Raw genomic sequence first — 21,391 nt, 5'->3', positions numbered from 1 at the left:
CACCCTGTATAGGTAGATCTCTGTAAAACAAATGAAAAACCAAGGCAAATGGAAATGGAAGAATCAGCCTGTCCTGACAGTATAGGAACCAGCGTTGTGCTTACCGAAATGGAAAGAGCAAAGAAATAGTATGTCTTGCTGTGAAAGCAAGCAGAGTAATCAATTTTCCTGAAACAAGACAAACACAAGGTTTCTGATGATCGAAGATTCTTAAAGTATTGTACCTAATACGATGCTGGAACCCCAAATAGAATCATATTTTCTTTTAGGGGAATGTTTAAAAATCATGATACTTATAAAATGTGTTATCGTATATAACTACAACGTCAATGTGCGTTTACTATTGGGGGAAAACACTACAATTTTAAACACCAAATTTATGTCTGCAATCATTTCCGATCATCCGGTGTGCATTTTTTTATTTCCGTTCTAATACATAAACGCCATATTCCATTAAATTATTTCCGATAGTATGTACAGAAAAGTTCATTTAGGTCAATAGTTTCCGTTCATCTCAGTTTGCTACAGTAATAACAGCAATTATGTGGAACGTGAAACTCCACCAATAAAATATGACTATGGTAAATAATTATACTGTTGAAATGTGTATTCAAATTATTAGGTAAAGGTTTTATTATTCATCAGTTATTTTAGCAACATGGAGGTGAATTATTCATGAGGTGTGAGATTTATTATTTTACCTACTTGGCTACTTCTGTCTGTTATTAATAAAAAACCTTTGGACGACGAAACCGACTTATGATGAGTGAAAAGGGTACGCTCCGCCTTCGGTCTGCTCATAAACCAACTATTACCACTAAATATATATTTTAGTCACAGTACAGTGCATCAAGTTGAATTTGGAGTGATCCAACACAAAGGCCGAGGATGAATAAGAAATGGATTATAATGGATTATTGAAATAACCAAGTGATTTATTCAATTAAAGACAAAGTAACTCAGGCCGCGCACATTGATTATAACCGCATTAATTAGTTTGGCAAGAATTCATGATATGTAGATTAAGTGCGACGATGGTTAACATAATTGTGAAAAACTTTTATTCCCTCGAACGTTTCGGTAACAACCCTCAGAATGTTTTCAGGAGGCATTTGATGAACGTTATGTGGACCCGGCGGTAGTTCAACAGTGTACGAAAGACTGATGTTAGCAAAACCATAAGCCCAATCACGACTCGATCCCGCTGTGTGGGTAAAAATCTCCACGGAGCTTCCGACCTTATACCGAGTCCCATTTACGGCATAAATAGCATCAGATGCACTTAATCCAAGATCACGTAACTCGTCTCTATTTGGTGGCGAATCTGATGTATAGCCCCATGGATGTAAAAGAGCCAAAAGCGGTGTGTGAATACTGAGATACAACTTTGTATTTCTTGCATACTTTAAAATAACTCTGCTAAGCGCGGTAGTTTCCGGTTCTGAAAATGCTTTTGGACCCGCGTAGTTTTCTGAACATTCATCCCTGTCACCTCCTTCTTCCGACCAGTGGAAGTCAAAATTTCGATTTGCGTCTACTCCATCGCACACGATCCCCTTTGAACGAGTTTTTCGCCATAACCGATCCTAAAAATTTCGTTACAAGCTATATCTGGCGAGTTAAAACGCAGACTTACGGTTGTATGCGTATATTCGTATCCATCTGGATTGATTAGAGGAATGATGATCCAGTTAACATTTTCTATCAATCTTCGATTATCGCCATTTTTAATTAGTTGGTTTATTATGTATAATGCTTGAGCTGGAGCCAACCACTCACGTGCATGTATTCCAGCATCTACTAGTATAGTTGGTTTATCAAGGCCGAACCCAGTAGATATTTTAACCAAGGTTAAATTTCTTTTTTCATAGGAAAGTCCATAATTCTCAAAACTGACGATTTCTTTGTACTGTAGTGCGATCCGTTCAAGGTAGTTTTGAATCTACAATATAGGTGTAGGTTAGGTACTTTATAATGACAACATGAAAGTGACTTACTTCAATGTATCGCATGTATCTGTCAAAACGCACTTCACCTCTGTTTAAAGGGGTTGCTTCCAGTATTTTCCTTTTTTCTTCGTTAATAGCACTAAAATGGTTAAGATACCGCTACACCAAAAATAACTTTTAATTAAATTTTAATTACCATTCCACGTCTTTAATCACCACTTCAAGGCTAAGGTCGTTATACAATTCTTCAAATGTGTTTTGGTAGTTGGGCGAAACCATTATAGTATGAACTTCATTTAGTCGTTTCGGATTCAACCAAATGTTGACATGTTGATTATTTTCTAGAGTTTCCAACAGTACCAAATGATCATTATTGCTTGGTGTCATTGCGTATACTTTGTAATTTTCATATTTAACCTTTCCAGCAAAAACTTCTGTTCCTAAGAAAAGAAGGATTATACATTTCAAAATCATATTGATTACTGAGTGAAATGTTCGCGGTATTTGCTTATCAATCAAGGTTCTCCACTCCATACATTCATTGCTAGATGTATGTCAATTAAGTATGCATTTAAGTGTAACTTCAAATTTTGGATAGTCATTACATTATTCCGGATAGCAACACCAGCTACTCCTCTATTCCATTGTTCTCTTCATACTTCACACACTTCTTGAGAGTTTAGTACTTGTAGTTAATCTGTGACGTATAGTCCTTACTTTTTAACTTACTGCAGTCTACGTTACAATCTTAATATACGTTAAAAACCGTAAAGCGAACGTAAAAGACTAAAACTGCTATAAATTATTCATACACCTGTAATATTAGAGTTTATTATGTACCTACATATGAAGGGGTTTATACGTGAATTCAAAATAGAATAATAAAATCATAAACCCGGTTTGCACGTTATGAACTGACATTTTTATAATAACTAATATTCTTTATGAATAAATTCATTTTTACAACACAATCTGTACTAGTCATACCTTGACATTTGCTAAGTTACATAAGGGGTGCATCTGAACTATAGTAGTTTCAAATGAGGTGGAAGATGAGGTCGCGTTGTCACCGGTAAAACAGGAATTTGCATCGCAATCGACTAAAAGACACTAGATATTGTACTCGTATTTACTATTGAATTAATGTTTTCTTAACACGCCGTATACTTTCCTGTCTTGAAATACTGATCTAATCTCTTCTGACATTTGATATTTCCGTATAAGTACCATATTAAAAGACAAATTGATAATAATTCAATTCCTCTACTCTTGACTGCGCATCTCATATTGGAAAAAATACTTCCAAGCATAACATTTATCCATAAGATTAGCTAATAAATTTTATAAAGTTTAAATCTTTCATCGTGCCGTTACGCAATTTACAACAAAAGCTCACATAAAACGCGACTGATAAATGAACAGTTATAAACTTTTTATATTCTTATATTTCACGTGAAAAGGTGGAGATGATTTCGCTGAAATGGAAATATGAGTAGACTTTACGAGAAAATTGCCTTTCCTGAATATTTAATTATTGTACAGATGTGATAGACAACTGCAAATTGAATTGAGGACCTGCTCTCGTTCTCGAAATCACTTTTTTACCTATTTCATCATTTTCTTGTGTTGTTAAGGCTTTGTAACTGAAATTCTTGGAGCGAAATTGCGTTAACCATGTGCAGTCGTGCAGATCACTTCCATAAGTTCGCATAGTAGTATACGTAAGAATTGACATTCGGTCTGGCTCTACATCTCATTTTCTCATATAAATAAAATGTTTTTAGGAAAAGGCATTAATTAAACAAAATACAAAATGGAATATATTCTTTAACTCTTCCAGGCATCTATATGCAAGAGAGATCGAGAATATTACGTCTCAAGTCACCACTTCTCTGCGAAGTGTGAACTTTTCCTCGTTTTGAGACAGTGTGTATGATTTACTTATTTAAAGTTCACAAAATGCAAGTGCAAATAATTTATTTACACATAGGTATACCTAGTCAAATTAAACCAGTTTCGCTTCTTTATGCCTCACCGCCAACTTTAAAATTAGAAAGTTCAAAGATTCTGTATGAGAACTTTATTAATTCCTATCTGCTTCAACTTATTATAAAATCCACCGTTTAAATATTAAAAGTTCGCAACATAGAATTATTCTCAAAGCAAATGACAAAACCGAAAAACCAGACCGTATTTTTCATCAGGGACTTCCGGTACGTGTCACAATAGTTTTTAATAAGGTGATAGTTTTACAGAACAGAATATTTTCAGTTTCTGTGTTATAATCGCACAAAACTGCAAACCTTCCCATTCAACTTTCATTTTCAATAACTCATGCAATTATTCTATCTGGAACCTCTAGTATATTATACAGTATGTAAAGTACCTCCAAAGCTTTTAAAACCATTCGAACCAATAATCTCATTCTCATTCGTTACTATACTTCAATTCAAATACAACAAGTACCTCGATAGGTAATGGAAACATTAAGTTAAACATAATAAATTACAGACGTTCCTAAATTTTTTATCTCTTACTTTATTGTTTCAATTCGAAACTGAAGAGGGTATTCGGCAAGCTTATATATTTAATTATAACTTTTCTTATTGCAAAACATACCTACAAAAAAACAACAGTGTAGAAACCTTATTAATCAACGAGTCTCACGAAAGTGCAAAAAACTCCTTTCAAAACTTTTAGTACAAACTCATATTTTAAGTTTTTAATTAGGGAAAACGTATACCTACCTGTGAAACATAATTCTTATTAAGTAAATAGCAAATGCGTATGTGATATTAAGGGCGCGCTATCAGTATTGTGTGTTGCCTATCTCACAATAGCTTTCTTATGGGAAACATGCCTAACGGAATTCATACCGTTTTTAAAAAGTATACATTTTTTTTGGGAAATGTTTGTTGTTTCTTGTTCTTAAATGTATGTAAATTATGAGTGAACAGTTTATATTGCACTAAAACTCATAGCACATTCTCTGAAAGTGTATAAAGTAGACGTGAGATTGCAATGGCAATCTTTTGTGTATAATTCAAAGGTCAAAGAAGTTTTTGAAATATAAATTGTTTCTCCAGATTCTTGAACATATAAGGAATAAAACGTGATGTAAAAATGGATAATATGTGGTTTCTAAAGCACAAACGGTATGAACTCCGTACACTTGAAAATAACTCGTAAAACAATTATAGAAAAGAAATCTGTGCTCAGTGTAGTTCAACGTGTATCCACTAAGATGGCTACGGTATACTATTCTTACAAAGCGGGAAATTTAAAGTGGAGTACTTATTGGAATGTATTAATGTATCTATTTTTTAGCAGTATAACTTATTCCTTTATTGGCTTTGTTGGTTATTAATGCAGATAAAATGTATCCAGCAAAAAACCGTACCATAAGTAGGAATTACACTGGTTAACGTTACCTACATTCAAAATTTGGGTTAGGAAACTGGCAAAAGAAGTCTTTATAAACGTTGAGTTTAGGATCATGGGATTTTTCACTCTACGTTATAATTAATTAATATAAAAATTTCAGAGCTTACAACAAAAAGAGGTTATGTGGGATGGTGTTTCTGAATTGATAATACAGTGTTAATACTGCTTACGTTTACCAGACGAAGCGCTACTTATGGGCAAGAATACTCTCGCCCAAGTTGCTATCTAATAGCACTGTCGACTTGTACGATGGTATTTACACCTCGGAAGTGCTATCAGACAACTCTGCAAGAAATCAGTAACTGAAGATTATATATTTATTCGATAATAAATGTACACGTCACTTACAACTAAATTTAAGCACTATTAATAATAACGAAACCCCACCGATTGGATGCCATCTTGGTTCCCATAATTTGAATGAACTACATACTATCGGCATTGAATAATTCAATCGTTGAGTGAAGGATCTCAATGTTATCGGTATTATATCAAAATATGATTTCACACCCAAACAAATAACATTCAATTATGAGTTAGTATTGCTGACTTGCAAATCTGGTTTTCCTAAAAATATTGCGTGGATTGTCCTTTGTGATCATAAAGGCTGAGTATTCCTTAAGGCCGATTCACATTATTATCGGTCAGGTTACGGTCAGAACATGAACAGTACAGAAATACACGGTTACAATAATTGACCGCACCGTGTTCTGACCATGATGTGACCGATGGCCTTATATAAACGCACTGCAATGACATCGTTCGGTAAAATGATAATCGGAAAAAAATGTACTCGGTGTCGGAAGTCAATCTTCGGAAATGTGTACAGTCGAAGGATAGCCTAAAACAATCCATTAATAGAACTATATTAAAATAAAGATCCTCAACTTTACTTACCTAGGTAGGTACTGGTTTTTTTTTGTTATTTTGCAGTTAATAGAAAATCAGGTAAACATAATCCATAACATAACCCAACTTTGAATGGCATTTCAGGAATTACAATTACTATAGGCACTGTTATTGGCATTCAATTGAATTACTGAACAAAACCGCATATTATGGTAAATAAGTATTTTTAGGTAGAATTTATTTCGCAAGATCACTAAATTCCCTTTTTAGAGTTACGGAACGATATTTACAGTTACAGGTGGTAACCAAAGATAAGCAAAATACTATTTTTAATTTTATCTCAAGACGAATGTATGCGAGTGTCAGCGACCTAACGAAGTACAAATAGGGATCGCGGATTCGGGATGGCAGCACAAAGCAACGAATATTTCAAAAATACTTCTTAGTTCACTTTTCTTACACCATGGCGTGCAAACGCACCCTTAAAAGTTAGCGCTACAGGGGATCAACAATCCTACCGTAGGTTTTGTGTATCATTACAAAACTCCTATGCGAATGACAATACACCGGGTGAATATTCCCAAACCGAACATAGGGAATTAACATGGGAAAAAGGGTTTTTGTGGATAGTTGCTCCCCGTGTTAACTTAGAGGGTTTATAGTGACACCAATCGAAAGAAGATTTTTTTCCTCGTTTAAGTAATGATATACGAACTAGTTCATTTTCAGGTGTATTTCTCCTATTTTATCAAAATTCGGCAATAAATCCACGTACCTAAATCATGTTAAGCCATGACTACATAGTAAGACCAAAAGCAGATTTAAACGTCGAAATCAATATCAGTTTATGACAACTGGCATTAATTTTTTTGTAAAATGCGGTTCATCGAGGAAAAAGTATTTATAATAAACAACTTTTACAGCGGAAATATTTACTCTAGTACCTACGCGATATTTGTTTTCCGTACATTTTAATGAGCGTCTCCGTCTGTGTGAAAACCTATTTCAATTCTTTAGGAAATTTCCATGGCTTAACATGATTTTGCTAATGGGATTTATTGCCGAATTTTTGATAAAATAATGAGAAATACACCTGAAAATAAACTAACTCGTATATCACTAGAATGAGAAAAAAATCTTCTTTTGACTGGTGTCAATATAACCCTTTAAGTTAACATGGGGAGCAACGATCTGCAAAAAACGTTTTTTCCGTGTTAATTGCCTATGTTCGGTTTTAAAATATTCACCCGGTATATATTCGCTAACAAAGATGCCGCTTGCGGCATCGGCATCCATATTGAGCCTAATTGTGACCTTCGGTGGTCAAGATGTCTTTTTCAAGTAAACAGTTGTACTGTACTCTTACAAAAATCACCAATTCTTAGTATATCACTAGAATAATCACTGGGATCAGAATTGGCCCCACCTGGTAGTGTTATAAGCGTTTTAAAAAGTACCCGGTATTGGGAAGGTCAAGAAGGTTTTGAAAATTACACCACTTTACTAAGTGAAATTGAAATCGCGGTCCTCAATCCCCGACTTATTTCACCCTACAGTTCAGTTTTAAACTTCTTCAACCCCTTGACGTCTGGGCATAAGTTTGATAGCCCTAACAAGTCCGAATACAACTTACTTCAGGCATCAACCTGCATGGGCTACAAATTCGCAATAAATGGATGACCAGTCAATAAATTTGCGAGTTGTGACTGTAAAAACCTCCACTACTGAAATAAAACGTGCTATTAACAAAATTTAAACTTCAAAAAGTGAAAGTTTAAAATGAACTGAGTACCTATCCTTTTATTCTTTTAGTTTTTATTGAAACCCGGCTTGTATTTATCTTATGTGAAATGAGCTCCTAGAAAGTTAAATGATCTTCCCTTACATTTCTTTTCTGTATTGGTTTTCGATTATTATATTATAACCTCTGTTATTAATAGTATAAATTACATCTGGTGTTCCCAATGTGATATATTTGTTAATGCCAGGACATGGGATAGAATATAAGAACGTACAGTCAATGTGCTAAAACGTTTAAAACCAGGAATAAATATAAAAAGAATTGCCATTTAACGATTTGACTCGAAAGTAATCCCAAGCTGACAATACAAGATTATGTAATAACATTGCAGATAAAGTTCTTTATATCTACACTACACTAACAAATTAAACCGTTTCAACGTTTTACTCCGTTTCCGCTATTGGAGTTTAGTAAATATTAAAACATTTCTTTGCATTTTATTTTTTATATACGTCTTGCACTGCCTCCGTGACTCAGTAATATAAATATCTAGTTACCGTCTAACGAACCTTCTACCTTTACATTTTGAATCCTCAAGAGAATACCTTTAAAAATTAAAGCGAATTTAAAGCAGAACGTTCCCTAGCATCATGCTGATTACCACTTTCATCGCACATCATTTTATAACTACGGCATAACTGGTACAAGAAGTGAAGAACAATGAAGATGATTAGGTTCTGAACTAAACGTTCAGTTGTACAGTTGAAAATATGCAAAAAAGTCATAACACAAAAATGTAGAGCAAGCTGGTTGGATGAACATTTCCGCATCAATTTTGAAAAATCAGTTACCAACAGATACGTTTATTTGAAATAATTGTATTTTAATTATGGACGGTAATTATTTCCATTTAATGTATCGACGCTACACGAAATCTTTTATTATACCGAACATGGGATTTTTCAATTGTTCAGTTTCCACGGACGCTGAAGGGAGTTTCCTGGCAACGGTCAATGCTTCTTGCTGTATTCACATATTTACTGCATAAAGATTTACAAGTACTTACAGTTTTTTCGCACGCACACTATGTCTAAACTGTGTTATGTCTAACCCTTTGGAATAATAGCAGAAAATAATCTTTTCCAGCGTTTACAAAACCTCGATTCTATACTCGCTTCAAAGTAATTGCTGCAAATAGTGATTATTGAGATGAAAAAGCAAATAACAGCGAGAATAAAAAGTAATAAGGCTAAATAAAGTAAAGTAAAATCCACGGTTTGAAGCTTTCATGGCCCATAATTTGTTTCAGTAAAAAGCAATTTACTAAATTAAAAAGTATTTCTAAAATTCTTTTTAGTTGCACAAAATATGTCCTTTGTAGATGTTGTCGCTAAATTAGGCCTCACTTCACATAAGATGAAAGTAAAGGAGTCTGTGCGTTATAAGACGGAAATATGACGGTTAAATTTAAAGTACATAGGCACCACTTTACAGGACTGAATTTGTTGTTACTGCGCACATGCATTTTCTTGTAATCGAGAAGATTTAAATTATCTTGCTACCAAGTAGTTAATAGACAAGTTAGGAGTACCTACTCAATTACCAATCTACAGTCGTATAACCTAATTAGACACTGTAAAATGTCGCGCTGCAACAGACAACAGACTAACTTCATATAGGTGAAAATTATAGTGGAAACTTTGTATCAAAATTGATGGTAAACATAGGTACCTGCACTAGATTCATAGTTTTTTCGATACATCCTTGCATATAAAAGAAATGTTTCCATTACATTGACTTTCAAAAAACTGATTACCTACATCTCAACATTTTAGGCTTTTCAATTTTCACTTTTCAAAGCGATTTAGATTACCAAAGCGTGATAATTGGAAATTTACACCGCATAAAGTTGTGCTGTATTGATTTCGTCGCAGAACACATTAAAATGCCCTTTTTGCATTCCGGGGACTGACGTAACCGCCATTTTAGAAATTAAATAAGTGCTTTGTTTCTCGGAGGTATTAATAGTGGCAGTTGTGGTATGGTACGTCTCAAATTTTACGCAATAAAAAGTAATTAGAGAAAATATATCTGAGATCATTTAACATTTTAAGTTAGATAAACTGGGACAAACAATTTTCTTCTACCCTTGTAATCATAGGTGTCTACTGCCGTTTCACTGTATGCATATACAGTAGACTCGCGTTTATGTGAACATTCGCACATTCAGTAATGTGAACAACAAAACATTCCTATTGACTTCTCTGTAGTGTGAGCAACGTATACTCTCAGTAATGTGAACAGTACATTTTGCAGGTTCAGAATTGCTTGCAACTGTTTCAGTAGCTTATTAGTCATTTTTGTAGCAAGTGCAGCGGTGAACGCACGTGTTTATTTTCATAATTTACAAAATGGCACATACTGTATTATGTGATCAAAAAAGAGTTCCTGTCGGGAGTCACCTTTGGAATTATTGTGTGCATAGGAAATCGTGCGGCGTTGCGACTGCCACTCAGTTTTGATTACTCGTTATATTATAAAAATAAATATTTTATATGCCTTCGGTAGTGTGAACAATCTCGAAAACATGAACCCTCTGAAATTTTTGGAGTTCGTATTAACGAAACCCTACTACTTAATATATGCCACTTTACCTGTTTTATGTACGAGTATTTAACGACAATTTTATCACATGACTGTACCGTGTGTGCTATTTGGGTTGAGACTGCACTGTATTTCAGCCCGCAGCCGTTTTTAAAGATAGGGACGGTTTTTGCGACCCATGCACCCTTGAAATGCAGCATATCCTTTTAAATATTATAATCAAGTTCTCACATGTCATTACTTTTTTTGAATTACCGAAATTTGTAATTTGTCGTGACTTTCGTCTTAATATCATAATGTGCGACAACGTTTACTCGTGTAGAGATAAGAGATTGTAAGCAGTGAATTTCTTAATGCAATTTCTGTGACTCTACTCTAGATCAATTTTAGTGAATTGCCTTGTGGCGTGTTTCGACGCGATCGAATTTCTTGAATTCCAGAACGCGCATCTGATGCAATTATGCAACGAATTTGGACCTTCCTTTGAATTTAACGGTCATACAATTGACTGTGTTGATGTCAAATACAATCCAGTAAGATTTTCAAGTCTTTTACCAGGACCAACCTATTGTGTGGCTCATAGTGAAATTACAATCACCGAAACCCATGTGGATGTTACAAACAACGTTAGAGCTGTTATTCGATTTAGCGAAAGTTTATCAGTTCTTGAGAAATTAATGAATTCCGTCATGCAAGCCTTTGTAAAAGCTAAAACGAAAATGGGGGAATATTATAGTGCCCTTCGTTAAAAAGTGCACGCACCCAAAATAAAAATTTAACGATATATTCATAAATAAATAATTACTATACATCATATGTATACCTTATTCAATAGACAAATGCCCAATTTTGCGAGGAGGTTATCTTGTGGTACAAGAGTCGGCAGGAACAAAAACGTGCCGATTTGGATGGAAGGAAATTAAAGCAAAAGCAAAACTTAGCAAAATGTTTTTAGGTTGTACACAGAAAAATTATAATTTAATAAAATTTTGCGTTATTATTTGAAAAAAAAGTTAAATGCCGTTGCGGCGCTCCAAAATTATTCCAAAAATCCGGCTGGTTATTTTTCGTTTCCGTATGCCTAGACATATATCCAAAATTTGAACAAAATTCATCTAGCCGTTACCTCACAAAATTACCAACGTACGTACGTACATACAGACGGACAAACATTTTTTTTAAAGTGGACTTGGACATTTGATGAAATTTACTAAAGAGATGACACTCGTTTGCTCCGCTCCGTCGTGTGTTCAAATCTAGAGCATCAGAGTAAAAATACTGCCTTTACTCATTTGTACTAAAAATAACTATTGATGTGGTTTTTCAAGTGTTTGAAATAAATAATAGAACAGAATAGTTAGGGAAATATGCTGTAAGTCACAAAAAGGAAACCTCTTCTCTAAAGTTGCTATCGCTTGTGGTACGTCAATTACGTTGAGGGTTATAATTTTGCAGAGCCTTCATTAACCAAAACGTGAAAACTGCAAAGTTTTGAGGATCTTATTTATTTTTCAAGTGTTTTCTTTGTTAAGCAAACAATTATTCGGTAACTAGCACTACAGTAAAATGGAGAAAGCAAGTTGGCATTAATGGTAAAAATACGTTTCAAGCGTAAACAATTCCTTTGCGTTCACGTATTTTTTTGTCGTTCGGATTAGGTAGGTACATTTTATAGGGTATGTAAATCAGCCAATCAACCGTGGCTTTTATATTCTAGAGTTTATAAAACGCTCATAATTTTATGTTGGAGAGGTAATTCTAATTATTGAACGCCTACGTATTGGAATGCTCTAAGATTTCATCAACATGCCGTAATTAAATTTTTATCCCGTGAAAATTGGCTTTTAATTTGCTCTCTCCTTTCTTTTTCAATTAAATCCATGCTTTTGTACAAATATTGAAAAATTAAATGGCCGAATCGATTTTCGTTGCTTATCTAACCTTTACGAGAATTTATAATTATTATCAAGACAAAATGGGAATTTTACTACTTCATATACCTACTCGTATAAGATTTCGATCCAAGCATTGAATAAATTTTTATTCAATGATCCAAGTTAGTAGGTACCTACGTCTCGGGCAAGGGATCTACAAAACCAGTTTAATCCCTTTGACGCCCGTTAAATTGCGGATTCGATGAAGATGGGTAGGTCAACCATCTCAATTTTCCCTTAATTAATACGGCTACATTGTGATCGACGTATTAACTTAATCTCCTAGTATCACGTTTTAATGGAGATGCGAAATATCCCTAGATATGTGACTCTTCTATCGGATGAGAACATATCGGTATCCACCTCTAACAATTTGGAAGTTAGTGAATTACCATAATTACACACGAACACACTCATCAAAATTGTATTACAAATTATAATTAAAGGAACGATCCATAATTTTATTCCCTTATAAACGGTTGGGGTATATGTATTACTACTTGATTTTATATTACCTGTAGATTTCGATTTGATTTCAGTCCCCATCTAGTTTTCCAATTCTATCCCAATACTGTGAATTACTAGATCCAATATTTATTCGAGCGTAGATGAAAGTTTCGTGCCAGGAGACCCTTTTGTAGCAATAGTGGCGCACGAAATTACTTTCTTAAAGCACTGGGTGGTTATTTACACTTTTAAAGCATCGGCGGATTGAAAGCAGGTTGTTCTTTGCCCGAGCCGAATGTAATTATGCATACAATTTATTCTCATTTACCCACGTCCTTAAAAAAAGCACGCCGCATTCTGTGGTAAGTGGCAGATGTTTACTATACAGTGTAATTTACTCTTTATTGAGGTGACCACTGATATAATTAGAAGGGGCTTTAATTATATGCAATCACTGGAGTAAATTTTTTGGGTTACCATTTCTGAAAATCAGCTATTGCGGTGCGAGAACCTTTTATTCCTAACAAAATTTCCAAAGATTTTCAAATAGATTTGTCAATGATTTATTTACTTCTATATTGCCGTTTGATTATCTACTCTACCTTCGTACAGATTTCCAATCTCAAGCCTAATTTTGAAATTCCGATCACGTGTGTTTTCAACTTCCATTTATAAAATGTACATACATATACGTATACACTTATTGCGTAAGGAAAAAGAGAATTACAATTCATATGAAACAGCTCAAGTATTTGTAACTCTAGTAAGGAAGCTCAATGGAATAAAATATGTGCGGGTCAATCAAGTCCAAAGGGCCGACCCGTTCCTACCTATCCATGACTTTGGAATTAGTTGGTTTAGGTGCTCTCGTACTTTCAGTTGTTTGTGCGGCGGGGCACCGTTGTGCTGAAACTAGCGTAAATTACGTCGTGTTTCCAAATCTAACCCATCGTACATATCTTGAAATTCATTTGATGGCAAATAAAGATAACGTGGGCCTGTCCAATTTTCATCGTAAATTAAAGGTCCAAGAATTCGTGATCCAATAATTCCGCACCAAACATTAAATCCAAGTTTTCTTTGAGGTCTTCAACAATAAAGAGCAGTATTTTGTTTATTTATTGTTTTCCATGGCATGATACGATCTACTTATAATAGTGTATTGAATATAATTGTTAATTTAATTTTCCTAGTGAATTTTCGAAAATGGCCCTTAAATATGTTAAATGTGCTACAGTTACACTATTACTTGTCTCACTAGATGTTGTTTTCCATGGTAAACTCTTTTTATTTACCTACCTTTCAATAATACAAACAGTTCTGTATGTTTATTTGTCAAAGTAAGTACAATGAATCTTATATCGTAAACAGAAAAAAATGCACTTTTTAAAAATTTCAAAGCCAACTATGACTACTATTTAAAAAAATTACAGTTTGTATAACTCAAAAATTGTAAAATATAGAAGGAAATTGGTATGTTCATCACGTTAAACATTAAAATGTCTGAAACTTTTAATCGTGTCACTTTGCTGTATTTCTAATAATGACTATTCTACATCAATGGAAACGTCAAAAGTGTAAATGTCAAGCGGGTTTTTGTGTATATTTTTTTGTATTAAAATGGACAAAATCTCAAGCTATTAAATTAGTTGTAGATAAAGTAGAGTATATTACTCGCAATAATGGCTATTATACTCTCGGAATTTTAATCCCTCGTCGCGGAAGCGGCTCAGTTCGTAAATATTCTTCGAGAATTAAATAGCTCTCATTATTGAGTCGTGATAATCGACTATTATTCAGAACAATGAAATAAATATTATCAGTTTCTTATTGAAAAAGGCTTGTTTGTGGTGTATTTCTACCTCCGTTTTTCCACTGTATTTTGACAAATGAAATGAACGTTCCTCTGCATTTAAGTTAGTGAGGCACTTCTGCTAATATCATCTGCTGATCAAGTTCTATTTGCAGCACAGTTCATCATCGATTACGCATAAATCTGTGGTACCGTTTTTACAGCACTTAGTAGATTACATAACATAACTTATTATATTACATAGGAAGTGTTAGTAGGGGGAATGTAATAATTTAAAAAAAAAGAGCATTTAATTCGGGAATAGGGCACTTACTTAGCACCTAATTACAGTTAGTTCACTTTTCATTTTTTAGTTTTTTGAGGTAGCGTTCTGTTGCGTTCATATGAACCTGGCAAAATATGTAATAATTTAAAAAAAAAGGAACATTTAATTCGGGAATAGGGCACTTAATTATGCAATATGGTTGATTGTGTTCTGCTGGCCTTGCTCTGCTAGGTTCATGGACATTAACATTAGTTCAAATTACATTTTCTCCTACAACTTTGATCAGGAAATAAAGGGGGGATTTATGAAGATAAAATTTAATTAATTTTGATAAACAATGGCACAATGGCACATGTGAAAGTACCTACAAATCTACATACCTCCCAGTTTGGATATCATACTTACGTATTGCGCAGGTAGGGTAATGCGATTACGTCCATTAAAAGCGATACTTGCTATTCAGACTTTCTAACAGCCATTAGGCCAATTGTTACCAGATTGTTTTTTTAATTAATCGAAGTGATAAGGCTGGTGTTAGGTAAGTGGGAAGCTAAAAAGTGTACCTTGTCTATATTGCTCATGTTGTTAGGGTTGTGAAATTGTAAATCAAAATTAATTATCGGAGTGGAAGAAATCATTTTCAAGTTTTTTAATCGTCGTCCAAAACCCATACATCAAAATTTTAATATTTTCCTAGTTAGAATACACATTCGCACCAGAAAAATGACGCAGCTGACGTCATGCGCACAGTCGGCGAGTTTGCGTTGCTCGATTAACATACCAGTGTGAGTGTATCGTGGTACTATCAGAACTTCAATAAGGCACCAACTTTGAATTTAAAAATTTGAATGATTATAAACCGAAAGATTTGAATATCCCTTATTTCCAAAAGACTGCATTAGTTTGATGTACTTATAGTAATCGGCTAAGCTCGTCGCTGGCCACCGTGTATAATAAATTAATTTTTAATCACACCACCTTTATCTTACTACCTAAATATTTATAATGATAAGCTCATACGTGAATCTAACTGTCAGATGTACTTGTAGAACAGTAGGTAAATCCTTATACTGACAACCCCTTTGTACTGAATCCTAAATGAATTACACGCCAGTGGCGCTTGTCCAACTGATGATATATATACATACACACACACACACCCTCCCCCTCACAGACATCAAAGCAAATTACGTTATCATTTAGTATTCAGTTGATTGTTGCTGAATTAAATTCACAAATGCGAATAGTCGCGCACTTTTGCACCATGGCAAAATTAAGGCTTAAGGCATCCTAATTTCACCCTAAAATCATTTTTGTTGCGAAGTGTATAGCTTATATGACTAACTAATTCACTTTAGCGCTAAAGCAAAAGTTTAATTTTAGCGGTTCATCGTCTTCATATCTGGTAGCATACGCACTTTTGCGTTAAAAACAGACCGTCAAGATGAATGCCAATTAAAAAATGATCATTTTTTGTCAGTCTCTATGTGAAAATGATAAAGCATGGCATAACGTTGTCAATCATTTTTTTTATTAATCAATTAGGTTGTTACCAACTTCTTTCCATAGGATAATGTAAGCAATGAAATTACTCTTGATATAAAGCCCGTTTTGCATGCTGAAAGTTATTTCACGAAAGTCGAAAGCAAAATCATTTTCCGGAAATTTTTGAAGTGACAGATGTGCTTTACATGTTGCAATTCTATTTCATTTTCACGTGAAATTTTGTTAATACCAAAATATAGGCATGGACACCTTTCATAACTTGTTTAATTTCAGCATCAACAATCGCTACGATTTTACAAGAAAATATTTCGCTCAATAATCTGCCTTTATCTCCGTCAACACAACTGACCAGCAAATGACACAAAACATAACATTAATTTTAAATGTCCGATCTTAGAGTTGCCAGCCCTACAATTTCAAAATGAAAGTGAAATATTTCACTTTCGAACCGAAAGATAGTTCTCTTTCAAGAAAAGCACTTATTGCGCATGCCCTCGGCTAAGAAAATTACAACTTTCACAAAATCTTTCAGCATGTAAAACGCGCTTAACTTAATTTTCTTTAAAACTCTTTTTATGAAAAATCGAAGAATATCCTTGGAAAGGTAAAGATAACAAACTGGAATTGCCACCACCGTAACTGTCAATTAACAATCTGGTCTGCAGTAACAGAGGAATATACAAACTTTGCTTGAATTAATTGGATAACAAACTGAAAGTTGAAATTCTAATATGTTCGGGTGTATTTAACCAAAGTTTGAAGTGTGTAACATTCCCGCTGTACAAATACTGAGATCTGAGAGCAAACGTTTACAGATCCAAACCTATGTACGAGTATGTTGCAAAAACAATATGTGAGTGCAATAAGTCATTTTAGGTTTGTCAGAATATAACAAGTCGCATTTGAGAAAAAATTATCCTATTCCCTCATTAATGTTACCGTAATTGAAATTATTTTATTTGCTTCTCGAGCTTACCGAGTGCGCCTGCTGTGTTCGTTCGTTCCCTCGTGCAATTTTAAATTACTTTTGAGAGCATTGCTCTATATCCCAGAATTTTTGCAGAAGATCGTTTACATCTTATGTGAGATAGAACTCCAAATTGAGGTTATAATCATTTATAATTTTTTAATAAGGTGAGCTTCCTGCCCTTCCTTTTTACTTCTGTAATTTGTTGCACATCTTGTGTTACGAAATCTTGCACGTCATTAACCATAAAATAAATAATATTTTTAAAATCTAAACTTAATTTAATTATTTCATACAAAACGTAAGTTGCTAAAAACTGCAAAAAAAACATGAAAACTAAAGATTAAATAAACATAAGTGTTACACACATTTCTTAATGAAATCGAAATCAAGGGCAATCAAAAACGGCAAAATTTGATAATAAAATTAAAGCATGTATAGGAAATAGATATGGGAATAACCAGAATTGCACAACACTCTATTGAAAGACCTCGGACTTACGACATAATTTTCCATTAATAAAGTGAATATAGTAATTCTTCGACATTTTGACAAATACATATAGGTACCACAAATGTGAATTTCTATACAGTTGCAACTCACCCTATTATGCAGACTACAGCGTTGTTTTTAAAAGATAGTAAGATCTGAAAAGAAAAATAGTGAAAATTAGGAATTAGTACGTATGATTGGAATGTGTTTGACTTTTTATTCTGTACAGTGGAGAATACTAGCACAATTTTTTTAATTACTTTCACTTTTTGAGCGAGACGAGTATTACGTTAACTCCTTACCTCACCTACCATCATTGCAGTTATTCAGGTCAGTCATTTCATTAATATGGGTGGTGTTAAAGAAGGGCAAAATAATATTTTTTCCAATTAAACTGAAGATCCAAAATGGTTCGGTTGGGAGTTACACCCCCAAAAGTCCCAAAACATGAGTTTTTGCTGTAATATTTTATCGGAAATTATAAATTAACTAAATTGGCTCCTGTTATTAACCTTTACAACGGCAACCTACAGGCTGCGCACTCTTATTTTGACGACCCCTAAAACAAAGCCCGAAGTGTAATATTTTATGCAATAATAGAAAGGTTTTCAGTTCAGTTTTTGTGAATTGAATCATTTTTTCCGGCGGCGAAAAGAAAAATGTTCATTTATTTGCAAAAATCACTAAATCGCCGATTACGTGTATTTTCTTCACTTGTTTTAATATTTCCAGCTTCTTTTTTGATTGTGATAAGATAATATGTATAATACCGGTATCCATCACGGTGCAGTCTGGAAATTCCTTCGGTGAGCGAGGGATTCTTACTTGCTAAAATTGTCACCGCTCCTTTCTATACAACACAGCAATATTCCGGAAATATTTCGATAATTTTGGAGCTGTCTGAATATTAATGTAGGTACTGGTTTGGTTATCTTTTGCCGAGGGCCTTTCTAAAAAATACATTTATGAACGTTGGGAAATCAGATTTGGTATATTCTCGCATTTCACTTTATGTTCTCACTGGAGGCAGTCAGAGAGAAATGTCTTCTTTTGAAATTAAGATTAGGTACTTGTAAAAGACATTTTGCAGAAACTGTTTTCTTATTGACCCCAGCATTGGCACGATTTTTTGTAAAGCATTTAATTTAAGAATCTACCAAAAGTAGAAAGCTAAGGCTAAGCGTTATTCTGCATGTGGCTAATACTGATGAATAAAGTCGATTAGTGGGGCTGGGGCAGTCTCTAAATACCTCATAATTCATTCGTCATGTAAAATATGAAAATACCATAAAATCCTCTACGCTACGATATAAAATGCTTAAAAATCTGCCGAAGCGAAAATATCCGCGCATTTTTGGTAGAACAATTCCGTTATACTGAATGCCGGAAAATGTCGAACTAAATTAAGGTTTTTTAACATATTGTAGCCGACATAACTTTCTTTTAGCGTGGCGACGTTTATAAAACAAATTTAGCTACGTCTGTAACATGTGTCCCCAATTTAAAGTTTGAAAACTAAAAACTGTATTTTGTTAGACAGCTTCATTAATGGAATACATCGGCTCTAAATTTGTTATAAAAAAATCTAAATGGCAGATTCCTGTGCAGAAAATGTAGTGTAATTCAAGCAATTTGGCAAACCCTCCCAAAGTTGATTATATTTCCCAGTTTTAGCTTGTTTACAGGTGAATAATCAAACAAGTCTTCTATTAGGGAGCGATTTTGTAAGCAGTCAACCGTAATCACAAAAGCTTTTCACTAAACCAAAGTTTATTAATTACACATCAGTTGTAGTAAAAATCGATTTGGTACCACGCTTAGATGTACCCATACCCATCTAAAGATCTCGTTTCAATAAAATGTGGAAGTTACTCATTAAACGCAGCTTCCGTTATTATGTTGATATTGTACGCCTTATATATTTACGTAAATTCTACGTGGGAGGACGCAGGAAAGCAAACAAAGAGAATCTTTGCAAACATTGTTTACTCTTCTGCTGAATGTGGAGCAAATTTAGTTTTGTTCGTTCAAATTAGATTCACCTGTGCTTAAAATTATTTCCCTTTTTATTTATGGCAATTAGGTTTGGAATTATGTGTCCATATGTTAGGTACTTGACGGTGCCCGCATCTTACTGATATAATGAGACCGATTAATTTGTTTCAGTGTTTATCAGTAAATGTATTGCAAAATTAGAGTTAAAATACCGGAAAGAACTATTTTCGGGCATATAAAGGCCAATTTTCGACAAATACTTGGGCACGTCTATTTTCATGTTTATGTACTAACCTTTTCATTCCTTTACTTTGTTCAGGTTTTTTAAACTGCTCCCACACAATGCACATACCATCAGGACGTAAAAGTAGGTACATACTACATACACATTATTATTATTATGTTGCCTTACGTTTTGACATTCTCGCGAATACGAATAGAAAATTTTGATTTTAAATGAAATTTTACGTGTAATGTTAACACTCCCACTTTGAATTCGAAATTTTGTGTTTAAGAGTATTTTAGACGATACCCAGAAGACGGCTGTATCTAGTAGGATGTGTTGCATAGGGTAGCGCCAAGCAGATTACAAAGTGCAGATTCTAACAGCACTATTCCCTAAGCGGAGCACAGTGACGCCTTCAAGACTCTGACGACACTAAAATGCTAGGGGCGGCACTTCCATAAAGTGCCAAATCAAGAAATAAGAAATTTGGAGCCAAGAAAAGCAGAGTAGAACAGGGTGACCGAAGAAAAATTGTGTGGTTCCTGAAAGGCTTGATTGATGTCGCGGTTAGCAGCTTTGCGAAATTAGAACATTTTTGACGCTACTATAGGTATACGGACCTCCATGCGCCATTGGCTCATTACAGCCTTTTAAGCACAACCGTTCTCTGGCTCCATTGGCAATTTCGAACTCCTTCCATGGTACTTTGAGATTGGCTACCGGTCTGCCGTGTTTGAGATTTTTTAGCGAAATTTAGGCTTCCGATAAAATAAAATTAATACAATTTTGTTGGTAATTTACCATAATCCCTTTGTTATTAATGGCAATACCTAAAGGAACTTGTACGTTGTAAACAGAGCTGGGCAGAATACTTTCAAAAAGGATTTGAATACTAAATAGTAAATACTTTACACAAAATTTACAAAGTATTTGAATACTAAATACTTTTACGTCGAGAAAAAATTGTCTCAGATCGACCGGGAAATTTCTTATAGAATGTGCCCTGTAGAATCCATAATTTCAAACAGTTCCTAGATTGGGCAACTAGTTCAAAAGTTACAGCCCTTTGAATTTTCTTTCGAAATTGATTTCTTGTCTATAACTTTTGATTGAGAAGTCTGATCGAAAAAGTACGAATTGTTTTGGATTCTACGCACCT

The 21,391-nt window shown here is 34.1% G+C and overlaps 3 protein-coding genes across 5 annotated transcripts in view; 1 reads left to right on the top strand and 2 right to left on the bottom strand.

Moving 5' to 3' along the window:
* LOC116173592 (GTP-binding protein Di-Ras1) overlaps positions 1-21,391 on the bottom strand; it is a 47,940-nt gene that overhangs the window by 21,778 nt on the left and 4,771 nt on the right. Inside the window, exon 2 of one of the 2 annotated variants that reach the window (XM_031491207.1) lies at positions 18,123-18,166. The exons of the other annotated variant lie outside the window; for it this stretch is intronic. The gene's annotated coding sequence lies outside the window, so the exon portion shown is untranslated. The remainder of the gene's footprint in view (positions 1-18,122; positions 18,167-21,391) is intronic. 2 annotated transcript variants of the gene reach the window in all.
* Positions 905-2,442, bottom strand: LOC116173577 (carboxypeptidase B-like). Its single transcript, XM_031491162.1, has 4 exons — positions 2,146-2,442; positions 1,998-2,088; positions 1,637-1,942; positions 905-1,586 (listed from the first exon to the last, which is right to left on the bottom strand). Exons 1-4 carry the CDS (start codon positions 2,421-2,423, stop codon positions 1,023-1,025), a joined length of 1,239 nt encoding a protein of 412 aa, XP_031347022.1. The 5' UTR covers positions 2,424-2,442; the 3' UTR covers positions 905-1,022.
* Positions 10,834-11,496, top strand: LOC116173595. Of its 2 annotated transcripts, none has more exons than XR_004145958.1 (2): positions 10,834-10,921; positions 10,978-11,496. XR_004145958.1 is itself a non-coding variant. In XM_031491213.1 (2 exons), exons 1-2 carry the CDS (start codon positions 10,884-10,886, stop codon positions 11,334-11,336), a joined length of 408 nt encoding a protein of 135 aa, XP_031347073.1. In that variant the 5' UTR covers positions 10,834-10,883; the 3' UTR covers positions 11,337-11,496. The 2 variants fall into 2 exon arrangements, 1 of the variants encoding a protein (XP_031347073.1); XM_031491213.1 differs by having other exon boundaries at positions 10,967-11,496.

This window comes from Photinus pyralis, unplaced genomic scaffold, assembly GCF_008802855.1.
Source record: "Photinus pyralis isolate 1611_PpyrPB1 unplaced genomic scaffold, Ppyr1.3 Ppyr1.4_LG6, whole genome shotgun sequence".
NCBI lineage: Eukaryota > Metazoa > Arthropoda > Insecta > Coleoptera > Lampyridae > Photinus > Photinus pyralis.
The sequence above is the reverse complement of the archived record's forward strand: the minus strand, read 5'-3'. Positions and strand labels throughout refer to the sequence as shown.

What these genes read in the sequence shown, in the direction of transcription:
- LOC116173577 (XM_031491162.1), bottom strand. Translation starts at nt 2,423, where the DNA reads ATGATTTTGAAATGTATAATCCTTCTTTTCTTAGGAACAGAAGTTTTT. An exon ending in GATACATGCGATACATTGAA is followed by an intron (nt 1,943 to 1,997) that starts GTAAGTCACTTT and finishes CCTATATTGTAG; the next exon opens with ATTCAAAACTACCTTGAACG. An exon ending in ACGAATATACGCATACAACC is followed by an intron (nt 1,587 to 1,636) that starts GTAAGTCTGCGT and finishes CGAAATTTTTAG; the next exon opens with GATCGGTTATGGCGAAAAAC.
- LOC116173595 (XM_031491213.1), top strand. Translation starts at nt 10,884, where the DNA reads ATGTGCGACAACGTTTACTCGTGTAGAGATAAGAGATT. An exon ending in TCGTGTAGAGATAAGAGATT is followed by an intron (nt 10,922 to 10,966) that starts GTAAGCAGTGAA and finishes ACTCTACTCTAG; the next exon opens with ATCAATTTTAGTGAATTGCC.